Source organism: Macaca nemestrina, chromosome 12 (assembly GCF_043159975.1).
Source record: "Macaca nemestrina isolate mMacNem1 chromosome 12, mMacNem.hap1, whole genome shotgun sequence".
In the NCBI taxonomy this organism is placed as follows: Eukaryota; Metazoa; Chordata; class Mammalia; order Primates; family Cercopithecidae; genus Macaca; species Macaca nemestrina.
Genome location: NC_092136.1, coordinates 76,093,605 through 76,112,432, shown reverse-complemented (window position 1 = coordinate 76,112,432; position 18,828 = coordinate 76,093,605). Strand labels below are relative to the sequence as shown.

Below are 18,828 nucleotides of genomic sequence, written 5' to 3'. Positions count from 1 at the left end.
CATTGGGAGTTATACCTGATGTAAATGACGAGTTGATGAGTGCTGACGAGTTGATGGGTGCAGCACAGCAACATGGCACAAGTATACATATGTAACAAACCTGCACGTTATGCACATGTACCCTAGAACTTAAAGTATAATAATAATAAAAAATAAATAAAAAAAAAGAAAGCAATTGCGATGTAGAACAATTGTGTATGTAGAAACTTAAAAATATGTAAGACTTTTGATCTAAACAATCAGAATTCTAGGGAATTTTTCCAAAGATAATCAGGTATGCAGCCAAAGAATATTAGATGCAACATTACTGATAATATTAAAAAATTGATCATCTCTTGTGTCCCAAGTAGAATGGTTTAATAAATTAGTGCAAATTCATGTGATGTGATGTTATGCAGCTGTTAAAATTATAGCTTGGAATATTATTTGATAACCTGGGAAAAGGTTTGTGATATATTAAGTGAAAAGGAAAATCCAAAACTGTAAATAATCTGATTTTTAAATTATTATTAGTATTTCATTGAGAAAAGGATTGGAAGGGAATCAGTCAGAGGCTTTCATTTCTGGATAGTGAGTCTTGGAACATGTTCATAGTAAGGCGTGCACTTTTGTTTATTTGTTGCTCAAATAAGCAAATGAATAAATTGTGAGATTATGAAAAAAATATGCAAATACAAAAATCAAAATATGCAAATTAATAAATGCAAATAATCACATAAGAATGAAGAACAAAAACCATATGATCATCTTAATAGATGCAAAAAAAGTATCCATTAAAACTCAACATCCTTTCATAACAAAAGTCCTCAACAAGGCATAGAAGGAACATATATCGACATAATAAAGGCCATATACAACAAATCCATAGCCAATATTATACTTAATGGGGAAAAGTTGAAAGCAGTCCCTCTAAGAACTGGAACAAGACAAGGATGCCCACTTTCACCACTCTTATTCAATATAGTATGGAAGTTCTAGCCAGAGCAATCAGGCAAAAGAAAAAAATAAAAGACATCCAAATTGGAAAAGAAGAAGTCAAATTAGCCCTGTTTGCTGACTATATGATCTTATATCCAGACAATCCTAAAGACTCCACCAAAAAAACTCTTAGATTTGATCAACGAATTCAGTAAAGTTTCAGGATACAAAATCAATGTACATAAATCAATAGTATTTCTATAAACCAACAATGATCTATTGGAGGGCCAAATCAGGAAGGCAATCCCATTTACAATAGTTAAATAATAATAATGATGATCATGATAATAATAAAATATCTAGAAATATATTTAACTAAGGAGATAAAAGAGCTCTACAAGGAAAATTACAAAACACTAATGAAAGAAATTGGAAACAAATGGAAAAACATCCCATGTTCATGGATTGGAAGAATTAATATCATTAAAATGTTCATACTGCCCAAATCAATCTACAGGTTCAATGAAATCCCTATCAAAATATCGTCATTTTCCACAAAGTTAGAAAAAACCTATTCTAAAGTTCATATGAAATCAAAAAAGAGCCAGAATAGCCAAAGCAATGCTAAGTGAAAGAGAAAAGAACAAGGCTGAGGCATCATATTGCCTCAAGTGAAAAGAACAGGCTGAAGGCATCATATTGCCTGACTTCAAATTATACTGCAAGACTCTGTCTCAAAACATAATAAAAATTAAAAATTAAAATTATCTAATTAATTTCTGTCTCCCATGCTAGACTATAAGCTCCAATGAACATTGGTTTTGAGAATTATAACTAGCACATAATAGATACTCAGTAAATATTTTTCAAATAATTTTTTTTATTTTTTATTTTTTTGAGACGGAGTCTCGCTCTGTCGCCCAGGCTGGAGTGCAGTGGCGCAATCTCTGCTCACTGCAAGCTCTGCCTCCTGGGTTCACACCATTCTCCTGCCTCAGCCTCCCGAGTAGCTGGGACTACAGGCGCCCACCACCACACCTGGTTAAGTTTTTGAATTTTTTTGTAGAGACTGGGTTTCACCGTGTTAGCCAGGATGGTCTCGATATCCTGACCTCGTGATCTGCCCACCTCGGCCTCCCAAAGTGCTGGGATTACAGGCATGAGCCACTGTGCCCAGCTCAAATAAATTTTAAAATGACTGAATTCTTAGTGGATCTATGCTCTAAACCAGAAATCTTGTAAATTATTGTCTGTTCCTGAAATATTTTTCCACAAAGCCAAAATTCCCACTTCTTTCTACAAAATCTCTTTCAACACCAACAACTAAGTGCATATCAGTTAAGGAATTGTTATGGGTTTTTGTCAAAAAACAAAAAACTGAAAATCTTGTTACGGTATTTGGCAAATATTCTTTATTTGAAATAAAATCTCTGTTTCCAGGTAAAGTTGTGTTTCTCTTCTCCCCTTCTCTTCCCTGCTTTCTGTGTATGTGTGTGTGTGTGTGTGTGTATACACACACAGATTTGGTGGGGAGACTTAATTCAGTGTAAAATTCAAACAAGAATATAAGAAAAGAAGTTTTAGCAAAGTTTGCCTAATGTTTAGAGGTGTTTAAAATAAAGGATTCATTATTTCATTCACTCATCCATCGAATATTCTCATGTGTTTAGTTTGCACCAGGTATTGCTGAATGCAGAAAATCCAGAAGAATAAAACTCAACCCTACTTTTAGGAAGCTTCGTCTTATAGAAGGGACAGATACTTAAAAACATTATGACAGTACCACATACAGTGATATAAGTGCAATCCAAAAAGTAAGAATAAGGTATAGAAGTAGCACAGAGGAAGAAGTCATTTATCACCAGAGTTGATGGATAGGAAGAGAAGGATTAAGTCAGAAAAATACTTCTATAATCGCTATCCACTTCTGTTCCTAGCTTTACTTATTCCAAAACTCTCATTCATTGTTAAGTTGCTTGGTATACTATAGACTATACATAGTATTGTCTATATATACTTAGAGTTGATTATAGTATACCAATAAATCTTTTAAAATGTTCAACAATTCTTTTAAAACAATTAAACATTTTATTTTAAAAATATTTAACCCATTTCCCATTTAGAAAAAAAAGTTACAAAAGTATTACAATGAACTCCCAAACACCCTTAAATTAGGTTTACTCATTATTAACATCTTGCATTTTATCTTTCTCTCTCAATATATTTAAAAAGTTGGCTGGGTGCAGTGTCTCATGCCTGTAATCCTAGCACTCTGGGAGGCCGAGGTGGGAGGATTGCTTAAGGCCAGGAGTTCAAGACCAACCTAGGCCAACATAGTGAGACCCCCATCTCCATTAAAAAAAAAAATTAAGTATATAAAATAAAGCAATAAACACGTTATTTTGCTCAACAATTTGAAAGTAAGTTGCAGAGAGCATGACCCTTTACCCCTAAATACTTTAGCATGTATCTCCTAAGCATGGACATTCTCTTACATGATCATATTATAATAAGCAAATTCAAGAAATGTATCATTAATGTAGTATTATTATCTATTATAAAGTCCTTATGTAACTTTCACTGATTCACCCAATATTGTCCTTTAGAGCTGCTTCTCCTCATGCCCCAACCCAGAATCTAATCTGTGATTACATATTGCATTTAGCTGTCATGTCTCTTTTAATCTGGAACAATTCAAGATGAATTATTTGTTTTTCATGACACTAACATTTTAGAAGCACACAGGACAGTTGTTTTATAAATGGCTCTTCAATTTTTTTTTTCTGGTTATGTTCTCTTAATTTCATTCAGCACTTTTGGCAATAATACTGTATAATGATATTTCCTTTTCAGTATATCACACCAGGAAGAACCTACTGTCAGTTTGTACCTTTGTTTTTGTTTGTATTTAGAGATAGCATCTCACTCTGTCACCCAGGCTGGAGTACAGAGGCACAATCCTGGCTCAGTGCAGCCTCTACCTCCTTGACTCAAGGAATCCTCCTGCCTCAGCCTTCTGAGTAGTTGAGACTACAGGCATGCACCAGCATGCCTTTCTAATTTAAAAGATTTCTGTTTTGCAGAGACAAGGTCTCACTCTGTTGCCCAGGCTGAATGTACCATTATTAATGCTGTTAACTTTGATTACTTGAAAACAAGATGATTTCCCCACTGTTAACATTCTTCCCTTTGTAAATAATGAGTAATCTGTGAGGAGATACTGTGAAGCTGTAATTATCTTGTTGACCAAACACTCTGACCCAATAGTTTTATATTCACTGATGACTCTTGCCTGAATCAGTTATTTTATCATTCTGTTTACATGTATTAGTTGGCATTCTACTTTTTTTAAGCTTTCTCTTCTCACCCCATTGGTTTGTATTTTAGAATCATAGGAACTCATGGATTTTTTTTTATACCACATGTTAAAATCTATTACTGTTATTTTTCAGATTAAGTTCAGATTGTCCTGCTTTGGCCAAACTGCCTTCTGTGTCACTTTGACATGATATGCTTTTTAGCACTTTCTTACTTTCTGACAAGATGTTCCAGGCTTATCTTGTACTTTCTCTGCCTTAGCCCAAAAATTGGCCACTTCTCCAAGAAGTTTTGGTTCCTTTCAATGCAGAAAGACTTAAAAACCAAAGCCTAGCACTATTAATAGGTATGTTCATTGCTACTAAGCAGTCATTGCTCCCAGGCCCTTTCAGACTATAGAGCATTTGAAATCAATTAAACAAACAAACAAACAAACAAACAAAAACATGCTGATACCTCTAACTCCAATCCAGTACCACAGGGTTTTTTCCTTGCCTTGCTCATCCAAATCTGTATCTCCCTTCTTCCACAATGAGAATCCTAGGTCCTAACAATATCAATATAGTTTTTCAAGGCCAGACACGCTGGCTCACGCCTGTAATCTGAACACACTGGGAGGCTGAAGCACGAAGACTTCTTGAGGCCAGGAATTCAAGACCAGCCTGGGCAACACAGGGAGACCGGTTTCTACCAATAAATAAATAAATAAGCTGGGTGTAGTGGTGCACACCTGTACTCCCAGCTACTTCAGACGCTGAGGTAGGAGGATTGCTTCAGCCTGGGAGGTTGAGGCTGCAGTAAGCCGTGATAACACCATTGCATTCCAGCCTAGGTGACAGAGCAAGACCCTGATCTCAAAAAAAAGTTTTTGATTTGCTTTTCTAATGCAATGGGTAAAGCCTGTAATCTCAGCATTTTGAGAGGCCATCGTGGGTGTATCGTTTGAACCCAGGAGTTCCAAACCAGCCTGGGCAATATGGTGAAACCCCATCTCTACAAAAAAATACAAAAATTAACCAGGCATGGTGGTGCATGCTTGTAGTCCCAACTACTAGGAAGACCAAGGTGGGAGGATTGCTTGAGCCCTGAGGTCAAGGCTGTAGAGAGCCATGATTGCACCATTGCATTCCAGCCTGGGTGGCAGAGTAAGAACCTGTCTCAAAACAACCACGACAAACAACCCCAAAAAACAAAATCCTAAAATGCATACAAAGACAGCTTCAGAATTGCTATACCCATACCACTACCAACAATAAACATATAGTAAATAAACGTAGCAAAGCGAGGTTTTCTTTTGTTTTCAGATTGGGGATATGTAATGAGAATACTATTTCAAAAGTTACTCAGATTTAGTCTGGATAACCTAGTTACATTTTTGAATATGTGAAATAGTAACATAATTCTGAAATAAAAATACAAACATACATACTTAGAGGTGTCATCTTTCCTCTGTCTTTTCCACACCGTTTCTATCCACCCTCTGCAGTAGACCATTTCATTATTTTCTGGTTCATCTTATTTCTTCTTGAAAAAATAAGTAATGTGTATATTTTCTTTTTACTAGCAAAAAAGTTGTATACCATATATATTATTTTACATTCTCATCTTTTACTTACTTAACATATCCATATCAGTTCAGGGACATTTCTCATCCTTTCTACATCTTCATAGTACTTATGATGTACATACACCAGTTTATTCAACCAATTTTCGTAAGTTTGTTCACATTATTTTGTAATTACAAATAATACTGCAGTAACCTTGTGTACAATTAATTTTGAACTGTTGATGGCATATCTTCACAGAAAATTCTTAAAAGTGTGATTGTTGGGTCAAAGGATAAATGCATATATAGTTGTCACATATTGCCAAATTCAGCTTCAAAAACTTTTGTGTTCTCAGCAGCAATGCATGAAGAATGCCTATGTCTCCTACAGCCTTGCCAAAATAGTGTGTTGTCAAGAGTCTTGACATTTTGCCCATCTAATAAATGAGAAATAATGTATCAGTGTAGTTTTCATTTGCATTTCTCTTATTAAGCTGAATATTTTTTCTTATACTTGTGAGCTATTTTTTATATCTTTCTTGGAGAATTTTCTGTCCTTACCACTTTTTCCTATTGAATTTTTCATCCTTTTATAATTCAATGCTTAAAATTATTGGCCGAGCACGGTAGCTCACGCCTGTAATACCAACATTTTGGGAAGCTGAGGTGGGCAGATCACTTGAGGTCAGGAGTTCAAGACCAGCCTGGCCAACATGGTAGAGAAACTCGATCTCTACTAAAAATACAAAAATTAGCTGGGCATACTGGAGCACTCTGTAATCCCAGCTACTTGGGAGGCTGAGGCAGGAGAACTGCTTGAACCCAGGAGGGAGAGGGTACGGTGAGCAAAGATTGTCTCACTGCACTACAGCCTGGGTGACAGAGTGAGACTGTGTCTAAAAAAAAAAAAAAAGAAAAGAAAAATTGTATTGGGGATATTAAACCTTTTCTTGTGATGTGTATTGCAAATAATTTTACCATGTGGCCTTTTGCTTTTGAGTTTGCTTATGCTATTTTTTGTCATACAAAAGTGGCTTTATTTTTTAATGCAATGTAAATGTTATATAACAAAAGTTTTTTTTTTATTTTTACATAATTTGTCAACCTTTTCCTTTCTTATACTTGGATTTTGAATCACAGAAAGTCTTTCCCCAAAGATTCTTCCCCATGTAAGAATGCACACACGTTTTCTCCTAGTAGTTGTAAGACTTTTATTTTTACTTTTAGGCTTCTTATCAATTTAGAATTTATTCTTATGTATAACGCACATATCCAATTCTTTTCCTCAGCATCATTTATTAAAACACATCATATTTGCCCCAGTGACTAGAGATGCCATCTTTATTAATACTAAACCCCACTATAGGTTTGGGTCTATTTCTGCACTTTTTAAAAACTCCACTGTATGGTCTACTGGAATATCAGTGCTATACTATTCTAATTGTGCAGGTTTTACAGTTTGTTTTCATATCTGGTAGGGCTAGTAGCCCCCTAGGACTCTCCTAGTTTTTAGGGATTTCCTAGATATCCTTGCATGTTCATTTTTTCATATAGACTTTACTATCAACTTGTCTAATTCAAGGGGATAAAAAAGCTTATTGGTATTTTTATTAGAGTCATTTATGTTATTTTTTTCTTGGTACAACTGGTTTCTGTCCTATTTTGTTAATTTCTGCTTTTATCTTGATAATTTCCTCCTTTTAATGTTCATTTGGTTTACTTTGTTGTCTTGTTTAATTACCTTTTGAGTTGAACTTTAATTAAATTTTCTTCTTTCAAATTTTCTCTTTTATTTTCATTAAGTGTTTAAGTCTATGAAGTATCCTTGATGGCTGTTTGAAATAAATCCCCATAGATTCTGATATGCAGAGTTTTCATTGCAAATATATTTCAGAAATTCCATCATTCAGTTTCCATTTTCCCTTTTAACCAACAATTAATAGAAGAGTCTATAATTTCAAATAGAAGCCTTTTTCTAGTTTGATTTAGTTGTTGATTTCTAGTGTAGATGCACTGTGATCACAGAATGTTGTTTTAATATTTCTACTTCATGGACATTACTATTTTCTTTGGGGTTTTTTTGGAATTTTTAAAATTTTATTTTTTAATTGACAATTGTACATATTCATGGAGTACATAGTGATGTTTTGATACATACAATGTATAGTGATCAGATTAGGGTAATTACTATATCCATCATGTTTTCTTTGTTTTTATGAACATTCTATGTGCACTCGAGAAGGGGGTGTAGTCTCTATTATCAGGATGTAATGTTCAGCATAAATCTTTAAGATCTGACTTATTAGTTGTGTTGCTTAGGTCTTTTTTTTTTTTTTTTTTTTTTTTTGAGACAGAGTCTCGCTCTGCCGCCCAGGCTGGAGTGCAGTGGCGTGATCTTGGCTCACTGCAAGCTCCGCCTCCCGGGTTCACGCCATTCTCCTGCCTCAGCCTCCCGAGTAGCTGGGACTACAGGCGCCCGCCACCTCGCCCGGCTAGTTTTTTTGTATTTTTTAGTAGAGACGGGGTTTCACTGTGTCAGCCAGGATGGTCTCGATCTCCTGACCTCGTGATCCGCCCGTCTCGGCCTCCCAAAGTGCTGGGATTACAGGCTTGAGCCACCGCGCCCGGCCAGCTTAGGTCTTTTAATATTGTTTTTGGTTTTTGGTTTTTTTGGTCACTTGACTTCTCTTGTACCAAGTGTGACATAAAATCTTCTATTATTTATATGTTTTTATTTCTTCTTGTACCCCCCCACAATTTCTGCCATATAAAAGTGGTGGCTATATTATTTGTTACAGAGACATTAATAAGAGGCATTAATAATGCTTTTTGAAGGGAATTCTACTTTATATGATGTCAAACTTTTCTGAATCACTTTGTTTTAGGTGTATCTTTTGCATATAGCATAAACTTGGGTCTTGCTTTTGCTTTGTGAGCCAATTTGAAAATCTTTTTTTTTTTTTTTTTTTTTTTTTTTTGAGACAGGGTCTCACTCTGTCACCCAGGCAGGAATGCAGTGGTGAAATCTTGGCTTACTGCAGCCATGACCTCCTAGGCTCAAGCAATCCTCTCACCTCAGCCTCCTGAGTAGCTGGGACTACAGGCATGTGCCACCATGCCTGACTAATTTTCTGTAGAGACAAGGGCTCACTATGTTGCCCAGGCTTGATGAAATGTATCTCTTTTTTTTATAGTTAAGTTAAACAACTCTATCATGCTGTTTTATTATAATTATCACGTTTTATTTTATATTTACCATCTTTCCCTAAGCAATGTGTCTTTTTTTCACTTTTTTTCTTTTTTCTTTCTTTTCTTTTCTTTTTTTAAAGAGACAGGGTCTCACTATGATGTCCAGGCTAGTCTTGAATGCCTGGGCTCACTCAATCCACCTGCTTTGGCCTCCCAAAGTACTGAGATTACAGGCATGAGATACTGTGCCTGGCCCTTTTTCACTCTTTAAGATAAATTCTTTTGATATTTAGGAAAGGGGTGCGATACAGTTTGCTGTGTCCCCACCCAAATCTCATCCTGAATTATAACTCACACAATTCCCATGTATCATGGGAGGAACCCGGTGGGAGGTGATTGAATTATGGGGGTGAGTCTTTCCCATGCTGTTCTCATGATAGTGAATAAGTCTCACAAGAGCTGATGGTTTTAGAAAATGGGAGTTTCCCTGCACAAGCTCTCTCTTTACCTGCCACCATCCATGTAAGAAGTGACTTGCTCCACCTTGCTTTCTGCCCTGACTGTAAGGTCATGATTCCCCAGCCATGTGGAACTGTAAGTCCAGTAAACCTGTTTTTCTTCCTAGTCTTGGGTATGTCTTTATCAGCAGCATGGAAACAAACTAATACAGGATGTTTTGTTGTTGTTTTAGGAATCATTTTTGCATTAAGCCTTTTTCAGTATTCTTATGACTGGATGGACATTTTAGTACAATGTGGCTGGTAAAACTTTCTGCAATAATGAAGATGTTCTATATCTGCACTGCCCAATATAGTAGTCACAAGCCATATGTGGGTATTGAGCACTTGAAATGTGGCTAGAGTGACAAAGGAACTGAATTTTACATTTTATTTAACTGTAATTAATTTAAATTGCAACATGTGACTAGCAGCTACTAAATTGAACAGTGCAGTAACAGTGGATTCATCAGGAAGGAGTCATGTGTACAGTATTCATGAGTATGTGCAGGTTTAAAATTGTTTTTCTATAACTAGAGCACCTGGAGAACAACCTGGTTGGAATATAAAATCCTTGGCTTATACTTCCTCTTCACTTTTTAGAAAATGCTGCTCCACTGGTATTTTCTTTGTATATTACTGATAACGTCTGATGCCAGTTTAATTTTTGGTCCTTTGTAAGTAATCAAGGCTTATTTTCAAGAGTTTTGAGAATAAGTTCATTTTTACAATCCAATAGTTTTACTAGGCTCTATCTCAAAATTGATCATTCTAAGTCAGTTTACCAGGCAAAATTGGACCTTTCAATATACATATTAAAGTCTTTTTTCATTTCCAGAAAGTTGTCTTGAATGATAATTTTAAACATAATTATGTTTCATTGGTTCCCCTCCATGTTACCTAGGGACTTCAATTATATGCACATTGGATCTTTTTTGCCTGTCTTCCATTTCAATCATTTTCTCTCTGACCTTTTTTATTTCTTTATCTCCTTTTGATTTTCTTGCTTATTTCTCTGACTTTCTACAACAGTCCTTATTAAATATTCAGTAGACTCTACTTTCCCTCAAGCACACTGTAATTTACTCTTAATTTCTTTATTAAGTTCAATGAATTATAATTTTGTTTCGTCTTTTTTGAGGGGAGGAATGGAGTGATTTCTGTTATTAGTTTTTAAATTTTTGATTCATTTCGTTGTTTGAGGCTATTTAATTCAGTTAGGAGTATTGTATTACATCTTCCTTCTGTTTCATAGTTTGTTGTGGGGAAGAAATTCTATCAGCCAAATGGTTTTGATTCTCATTTTCTGTTTTCTTTTTACCCTAATTTTGTATGGAAATAGGCTGCATTTTGGGGGGTCTATTTTATAGAGAGAGTAAAGATTTTAAGTGGCTTACAAGATTCCTAACTCAAGACTGGCCACTTCGGTCAGAATAGTGAGGTTTCATATATATATATATATATACAAAACATGTAATATTTGGGGGAGCAGTGAAGGGAGAAGAGGTTGATGTGTTTTGTAACTCTTTGTTTCAGTAGGATCTTAATTCCCCCCAACTTTCTTCTTTCCTTTCACTAACACATCTCCAAAGAGCACTTCCCCCTTTCTACTCATCTCTTTCCCAGAAGTGATGCCTTTCCAAAACTGCCACCTTAGGTCTGACACACTTTCAAGTCTTTTACCTTTAGACAGTACTGTGACCTAACAGATCTTAGACTGCTTTCATAGATTCTGCCTTTATTGTGAAGTTTTATCTTTCTATTGCTAATTTTGTCAGAATTAGGCCCTTGAGTCCTCTCTTCTCTTTTCCATATAGTTTTTCAAACATCTCCAAGTCTGAAACACTGAAAACAGTTCTGTTGGAATTTGGTGTTTATTTCTTATCTTAAAATAAATTGAAGTTCATAATATTCTTTCTCCTAGTAAGGCTGAAAGTGTGGGCTGCATGTAGTTTCATTTGTTTTCCTTATTAATCTGTATGTTTTTCTGGGAGAATAAGTGGACAAACTCTAACTTAGGAGGCTACCATTATCCTAGGGCAATTGGAAGTCCCTCAGGTCTTTTAATTCTTATTGTTGTTACAGAGTGTGATTTGTCCATGTTTTATGAACATTATGAAAACACCCCAGAAAAAAAGCAAAGGGATAAGTTTGTAGACAAGTCTTCCTTTTGAAGATAAATCAAGTAACTTTCTTAAAATACATATGAGCAACAGATTCTGAAATTAAAGTCTCTCATATCTAATAAATAATCTAAGGTAGAATCTGACATGATTCACTATAGCTTACAGTTTTGGGATAATTAGAAGTCCTTTCTGTAATGTGGAAATACTCACCATGAGCTTAAAAAAAAAAAAAAAGAAAGAGCCTTTAGAGAGTTATAAGAAAGAAATAGGGCCAGGCACAGTAGCACACACACCTATAATCCCAGCACTCTGGGAGGCCAGGGCAGGAGGGTTGCTTGATCTCAGGAGTTTGAGATTAGCCTGGGCAACATGGCAAAATCCTGTCTCTACAAAAAAATACAAAAATTAGCCAGGCATGGTGGCATACGCCTGTGGTCCCAGCTACTTGGGAGGCTGAGGTAGGAGGATCGCTTATACCTGGGAGGTTGAGGCTGCAGTGAGCCGAGATTGTACCACTGCACACACACACACACACACACACAAAAAAAAACAGAAAAGAAAATTAAAAAACGAAACTACTAGAAAGAATCCACTTTATTTGACATTTTTTATTTATTATGATGATGCAAGAACATGACAGAAGACAGAAGTGATTTCACTATGTTACACCCTGGTACAGGTGGTTTACCCATCCACCCAGTACTTATTGAGGAACACTAAACTGCCAGACAATGGGGACACAGAGATGATTAAGACATAGTCCACCACCTCACAGACAAGTAGAATATACGTAAGTCACAAAAGGTTGGATGGTATCCTTTCCAAAAAGTTGAAAACTATGCAAAACCATACTATGTATACTTTTAAGGATATATACATACATAGTATAAACATGAAAACATGAGAAAATGATAAGCATCAAATTCAAGATTGAGGTTCGCTCTTAGGGGATGGGCTGGGAGGCTGAGGGGCATATAATCAGGGAGGAATACAAAGGAGTTTCAATTTTATCTGTAGTAATTTCCTTAAAAAAGAAAAAGGTCTGAAACAAATATTATAAATTGTTAGGACCTGACAAAACTGGGTAGTAAGAAATGTGGGTATATTTGTTATATTATCTCTACTCTTTTTTATATGCTTAAAATATTTTGTAATTTCTAAAACATTTTAATCAAAATGTAGTTCAATCACTGGCAAAGTTTCTGGAGTTTTAACTAAGAAGTTTCAGAATATATTCAAGTTATGTAACAACACAAAATTGAAAACTGCTTTTAGAAATGAATGAGAAAACTGGCCCATTTGAATAGTGTTATACTTACCTGTGAGTGCTAAATAAGAAGCAATGTACCGTTTTTCCAGACCGTCTCTAACACTCTGAATTGCACCGAACATTGGAGGTATAATCATGATCAGGTTACTCACTGTATTCCCTTTAAGAGAAAAACACAAGAAGACATTTAGGTTAATCAATAACACTTTAAATAAAGATACATTCATGTAGCCTTTAACAACAATTAAACAAGTAACTTCTCAGAAAGACATTGGGAAGATATTTTCAAGTTGCTGGAAAAAAAATTCTGTACTCACCAAAAATTTCTCACAATAATCCAAATAAAATAAAGACAAATGAAACTAAAAATTTTCCACCAGCAAACCCACTAAAGGAAATTCTAATTTCTAAAGGCAAGCAAGGAAAGGATCTCAGGAAGAACCTCAGAGATATAGCAAAAAATGAGTTGGGGAAGGCAGCCTATACCGATGCACTGAAATTGTGGTCCATGGATGCAGTATGACAAGATGAATACAGGATTGGCTTAATTTTGTTACTTGGAATAAAAAAACAACAAATTGCAGCTTACATTTTGTATGTCTCTTTAACATTTCATTTTTCTAGTAATGTTTCAATTTCTAGTTTCTGTTTCTAGCAAAACATAGAAGGCTTAATTAATGGATCTTAATTTGATCTTTGCTCCTGTCTTCACAAAAACAAAGTGCAAACATGAATAGCAAAGGAATAGTAAAAACCCCAGGAGAAGATATAAGTAGATAAAATGGAGAAAGAAATGACTAAACAATATTTTATGAATTTGATTATGGGAAGAATAAAGTGGCACAATATTTTCCAAATTTCAAAAGAATGATTTTCAGCAGAGGTGCTAATGTCAAGACAAATAATCAATTAACTGAGAGGGCAGAAGAAAACATTTTCAGTCAAGGATTAAAAAAAATACACTTACAACATATCTTTTCTCTGGAATCAACTGGAGAATGTAGTGAGTGCAAACAAGGAAACTGACCATGAGAAAGGATGACACTAGAGCTAAGAAACATGGGCTGCAACGCAAGAGAGAAGTAAAGAAAAGGCTCAAGACTGCAAAAGGACCAGAGACCACACAGTCCGTCCAAACTGTGGCAGGAGAACCAAGAACTGCAGGAAAGAAATTTCCAAGAAGAAAAGGAAGAAAAGGAGAGACAATTTGATAAGTTAAAAAATTTGGGGGAAAAATGCCAGTGGGCATTTGACAGAAGTGTTGGAAAAATTGTACTATAACTCATTCAACCAGTCCTCCATGACTGTAAAAATTCGGGTTATTTCCCATTCTTACTATTACATGCAATATTGCAAAGAATAACCGTATATATTTACAAGTGCAGGTAATATTGCAATGAATAACCATATATATTTACAAGTGCAGGTATATCTGTAAAACAGATACACAAAAATGAAACTGCCAAGTCAAGAAATAAACACATTTATTGGCCCAAAAAGTAGTAAAAGAAAACGTGGACCCATCGTTCTTTCTTTTACAATGAATAAGGATGGGTATAATTTTATGTTCTTTTGTATTTATTTTCCTATGAAATGTATTTCATGCCCTTTGCCAGTTTTTCCATTGGTCTTTCCTTTTTCTATAAGAAGGGATAATTAATATTAACCCTATGTACTTGCTGCGGACAAATTTTTGGTGTTTTTTTTTTTTTTTTTTTTGACAGAGCTTTCCTCTGTTGCCTTCCTCTGTTGCCCAGGCTGGAGTGCAGTGGTGTGATCTCAGCTCACTGCAACCTCCACCTCCTGGGTTCGAGAGATTCTCATGTCTCAGCCTACTGAGTAGCTGGGAACACAGGTGCATGCCATCATGCCCAGCTAATTTTTGCATTTTTAGTAGTCTACACAGAAAGAAATGTTACCATAGAATACACTATCTGGCTTAGCAGTGCACATTATTTACATAGCCATATTGATATTATTGATGTTACATCCTAACTACTTATTTAGTAAAAAATTATGCTCTGACTTTATTGAGAAAATATAGTGGGGAGAGCAGGGGTGGTATAAAAAAGTGAAATCCCCAACCACCAAAACTAGAAGACAATAGACAATATCTTAAATTTACAGATCCAGAAAATAGGACTATAAGCAAGTTATTTAGAAATGTTGAGCCAAATTAATTAAAAAAAAAAAAAAATAGCTGGCCAGGGCAGTGGCTCACACTTGTAATCTTAGCACTTTGGGAGATCAAGGTGGGAGGATCGCTTGAGCCCAGGAGTTCTAGAGCAACCTGGGCAACACAGTGAGACCCATCTCTAAATAAATAAATAAATAAATAAATAAATAAATAAATAAAATGTTAACAAAGTTATTGTCAGACTTCTGTTTCCACACAAGATGAAGAAACAAGAACCAGATTTATCCTCTTACCTGAAATAAGCAGAAGACAGGAGACGAGGGAAGGGGAGGGGAGATAAAATATATGAAACAACTTGGCAGGCTCCCTGATGAGGAAACAAAACAGGGAGTTCAGGAAGACCAAGGTGACTAGATTTCACAGGAGACAGTATATGAGAGACAACTTCAGAGACAAAGAACTCAGGAAATCTATAAAGGGCCCCCTAACCATTCAGCAGAAGACTGATTAGCAGATGTGTATGAGCAAACCAGTCGAAGCCAGGAAAGAATCATGGTGAAAATATTAGAGGGAACAGTACCAGGTGTTCACACATAGCCAGTACACACATGGCCAGAAACAGTGCCTATTTCCACAAGCCGATATAGTAAAATTTGCATCTCACTGGGCATTGGATAAAGAAATAAAGAAGGCCTGGCCTCAGTAATACGGAATATCTAGTACTAGACTGAACCCTGTTCCAGATGCACCTAACAAATCACAAAAAATCCAAAAGGATCAAACTGTTTCCAAGTAGCTTCACTGAAATCCAGAACAAAAATTCAAGACTATAGTAATACAAAAATTATTCAGCACCTAACAAAGTTTAAAAAAGCATGCTGTCTGGTATTCAATCAAAGATTACCAGGCATACAAAAAAAGCAAGAAACACAATCCATGAGGAAAATAATCAATTGGAACCAACCCAGAACAGATGTTAGAATTAGCAGACAAGGACTAAAACAGATCATATGAAAGGCTAGAAAATGCAAACTAATCTACAGAGACAGAAAGCAGATCAGTGGTTGCTGGGGGAGAAATGGTAGAACAGTTCAATGCAGAAGGAGGGCTTAAATAAAACTTGAAGGTGAAGGATATGTTACTATGTTGTTTGTGATGGTTTCACAGGTATAAGCCAATGTCAAATTTTAATTTGTACACTTTAAATATGTGCAGTCTGTTTTGTATCTCAATTATATCTCAAGTATACCTCAATAAAGTTGGGGTTTTGCTTTTAATTTTGCTTCTAGGCAGTAGAACTGGACAGTGGGAAGCAAAGAAGGGTTGGGAAAGAGCACTGCCTTCTGCTTTTGCTAAAGTTATTTAGCATTATCTAGATTTTTAATCTATTTTTTAAATATATTGCTTTGATAAAATAAAAATTAATACAGAAACGATTTAGGAGAGGGAGTAAGATCGTTAGGAATAGTGTCGTAGATGTAATAAGATTTGAGCTAGACCCTGAAAGGAGAGAGAGGAACAAAAATATGCTGAGTCTATTAAGTATCAGGCACTGAACTTTATATTTTACATGTGCTATCTTACTTGCTTCTCACAACGAAGCTTGTGAAGTATTATTGTCCCTATTAAAAATAAACAGTAAAAGCAGGTTAAGAAATTATACAATTTACAGATATACAATTCTAAGTTCTCACAATAAGCAAATGGTGGCGGCAAGATTTTATTCCAGGTCTGTTTGTCCTTATAGCCAATGTTCCTCTCACTAGGTGTACTAGCACAATGTTCCCACAGAGGGTGCTTATTAATTACAAGGTTTTAAAAATTATATCAACGAGTATTTTATTCAGAATGTACTAAATGAATTCCAAATGGTACAAAGAATAAAGTAATTTGCCTAGGTGGAGTATGAAAATGTAAGGTGGGGAGCCAGACAGATCGAGAGTTATATATCCAAACAGCAGTTATCAATAGTTTTAAGTAAACCTGTAGGAGATGTTGAATATTTTACCATTCAGGAGTGCCCTGAGATTCAAACTAATGAAAATCTTTAATGATGACTAAGATAAAGCAATGGAAGCATATCCAAATGTACAGATAGTATTAAATTTAGCTGAAATGTCAATAGTATAGAAGTCAGTAATACATTTCAAATTACCTGGAGGCAGGGAGCGGAAGAGGGTCTTACAAACTATATGAAACTAATTTAAGGACAATGTACAAGTTTTACAAATTAGAATGAGGAATTTCAGACCACAAATATAGGCTTGTTACAGAGAGTAAGGACAAGCCTGACAGAAAGTTTCAAAGACAGAAAGATGACAGTAGGCTATTCTGGGAGGAAAATCTCAATATACTACACTTCAAAGTAGTATTCAGAGGTAAAAATGGAAAGAGCTAGATAGTAGTCATCCTACTTTTCTCTGCTTTAATTCAGCTTCTCCTTGGGATGCTTATCTATTTGTGGCACCCTAAAAAAACAGAAATACTAAAGCATTCAGAGTAGAGACTCATAGAAAGGCATAATATACTAAATAAACAAAACACAACATATAAGGAATGGAATGACTGCTATCTTCAAATATCTGAAGGATTCCTGGGTCAGACTGACAATCTGAACATGTAACTGCAGTTTTGGTGTTACAGATACAATTTACAATAGCATCAAAACACATCACATATCTAGTAATAAATCTGACAAAGATGTATAAAACATAACACTAAAAAAACTCCCAAATGGTTTGGGGTACAAATTGAAAAGCTGATTCTAAACTTTATATGAAATACAAAAGGCCAAGAAGAGCCAAGACAATCTTGAGTAACAACAAACCTGGAATATTTACATTACTAGATATCAAGGCCTACTAACAAGGTTAAATAGAACAGGTAAGATTATAAGAATATACTAACATTTACAGTCACCTGATTTATGACAAACATAACCCTGAAGTGTATTAGGGAAAGGACTGTCTTTTCAATACAGGATACTGGATCAACTGCATATTTATATAGGAAAAAAATTAATCTGGACCCCAGGTTCACACTCCTTACACAAAAATAAATTCCAGATGGGAGCTCCTCTGAACCCATTCTGGTTCAAGGGCTGCCCAATTCGATAAACAATTAAAAATTTGTTTTAATTAAAAACAAATTCCAAATGTACTATAGATCTAAATGTAAAAGGTAAAACAATAAAACTTTCAGAAAAAAATATGGGAGAACATCTTTATCACCTTGGAGAGGCAATCATTTTTTTTAAATAGGACATGAAAAGGATTAACCACAAAGGCAAAAAATTGATAAATCAGGTAAGACTGTAAAGTCAGGAAGAAAGAATAAAAGGTTACTTTTAAAAAGCTGATTTAAAGAATAATAGATATGTAATTGCTTTGTAAATAAGCAATTTAGCTTATATAGCTATACATGTTAGCTAATTTAATTTTACTAAGCAAAATAATGCATATAAAATGATCATGGACTTAAAACTTTTGGTAAAAATAAAATGGTTTCAGCCCAGGCATTGTGGATCATGGCTATAATCCCAGCACTTTGGAAAGCCAAGGTGGGAGGACTGCTTGAGCCCAGGAGTTCAACATCAGCCTGGGCAACATAAGGAGAACCTGTCTCTACAAAAAAATGTTTAAAAATTAGCCAGGCATAGTGGCACTTGCCCGTGGTCCTAGCCGCTCAGAAGGCTGAGGTGGGAGGATCACTTGAGCCTGGGAGGTTGAGGCTTCAGTGAGCCATGATCACATCACTGCACTCCAGCCTGGGTGACAGAGCAAGACTCTGTCTGTAAAAAAAAAAAAAGGTTTAAGTCAGAGTTCAAT

General features: G+C 35.4%; 1 protein-coding gene across 4 annotated transcripts in view; it reads right to left on the bottom strand.

Moving 5' to 3' along the window:
- The window catches only part of LOC105468944 (alkaline ceramidase 3), a 169,437-nt gene that overhangs the window by 90,630 nt on the left and 59,979 nt on the right, over positions 1-18,828 (bottom strand). For all 4 annotated transcript variants that reach the window (XM_071075335.1, XM_071075336.1, XM_071075338.1 and 1 more), the window contains exon 2: positions 12,914-13,024. In XM_071075335.1, coding sequence (XP_070931436.1) covers positions 12,914-13,024 — 111 coding nt within the window. The remainder of the gene's footprint in view (positions 1-12,913; positions 13,025-18,828) is intronic.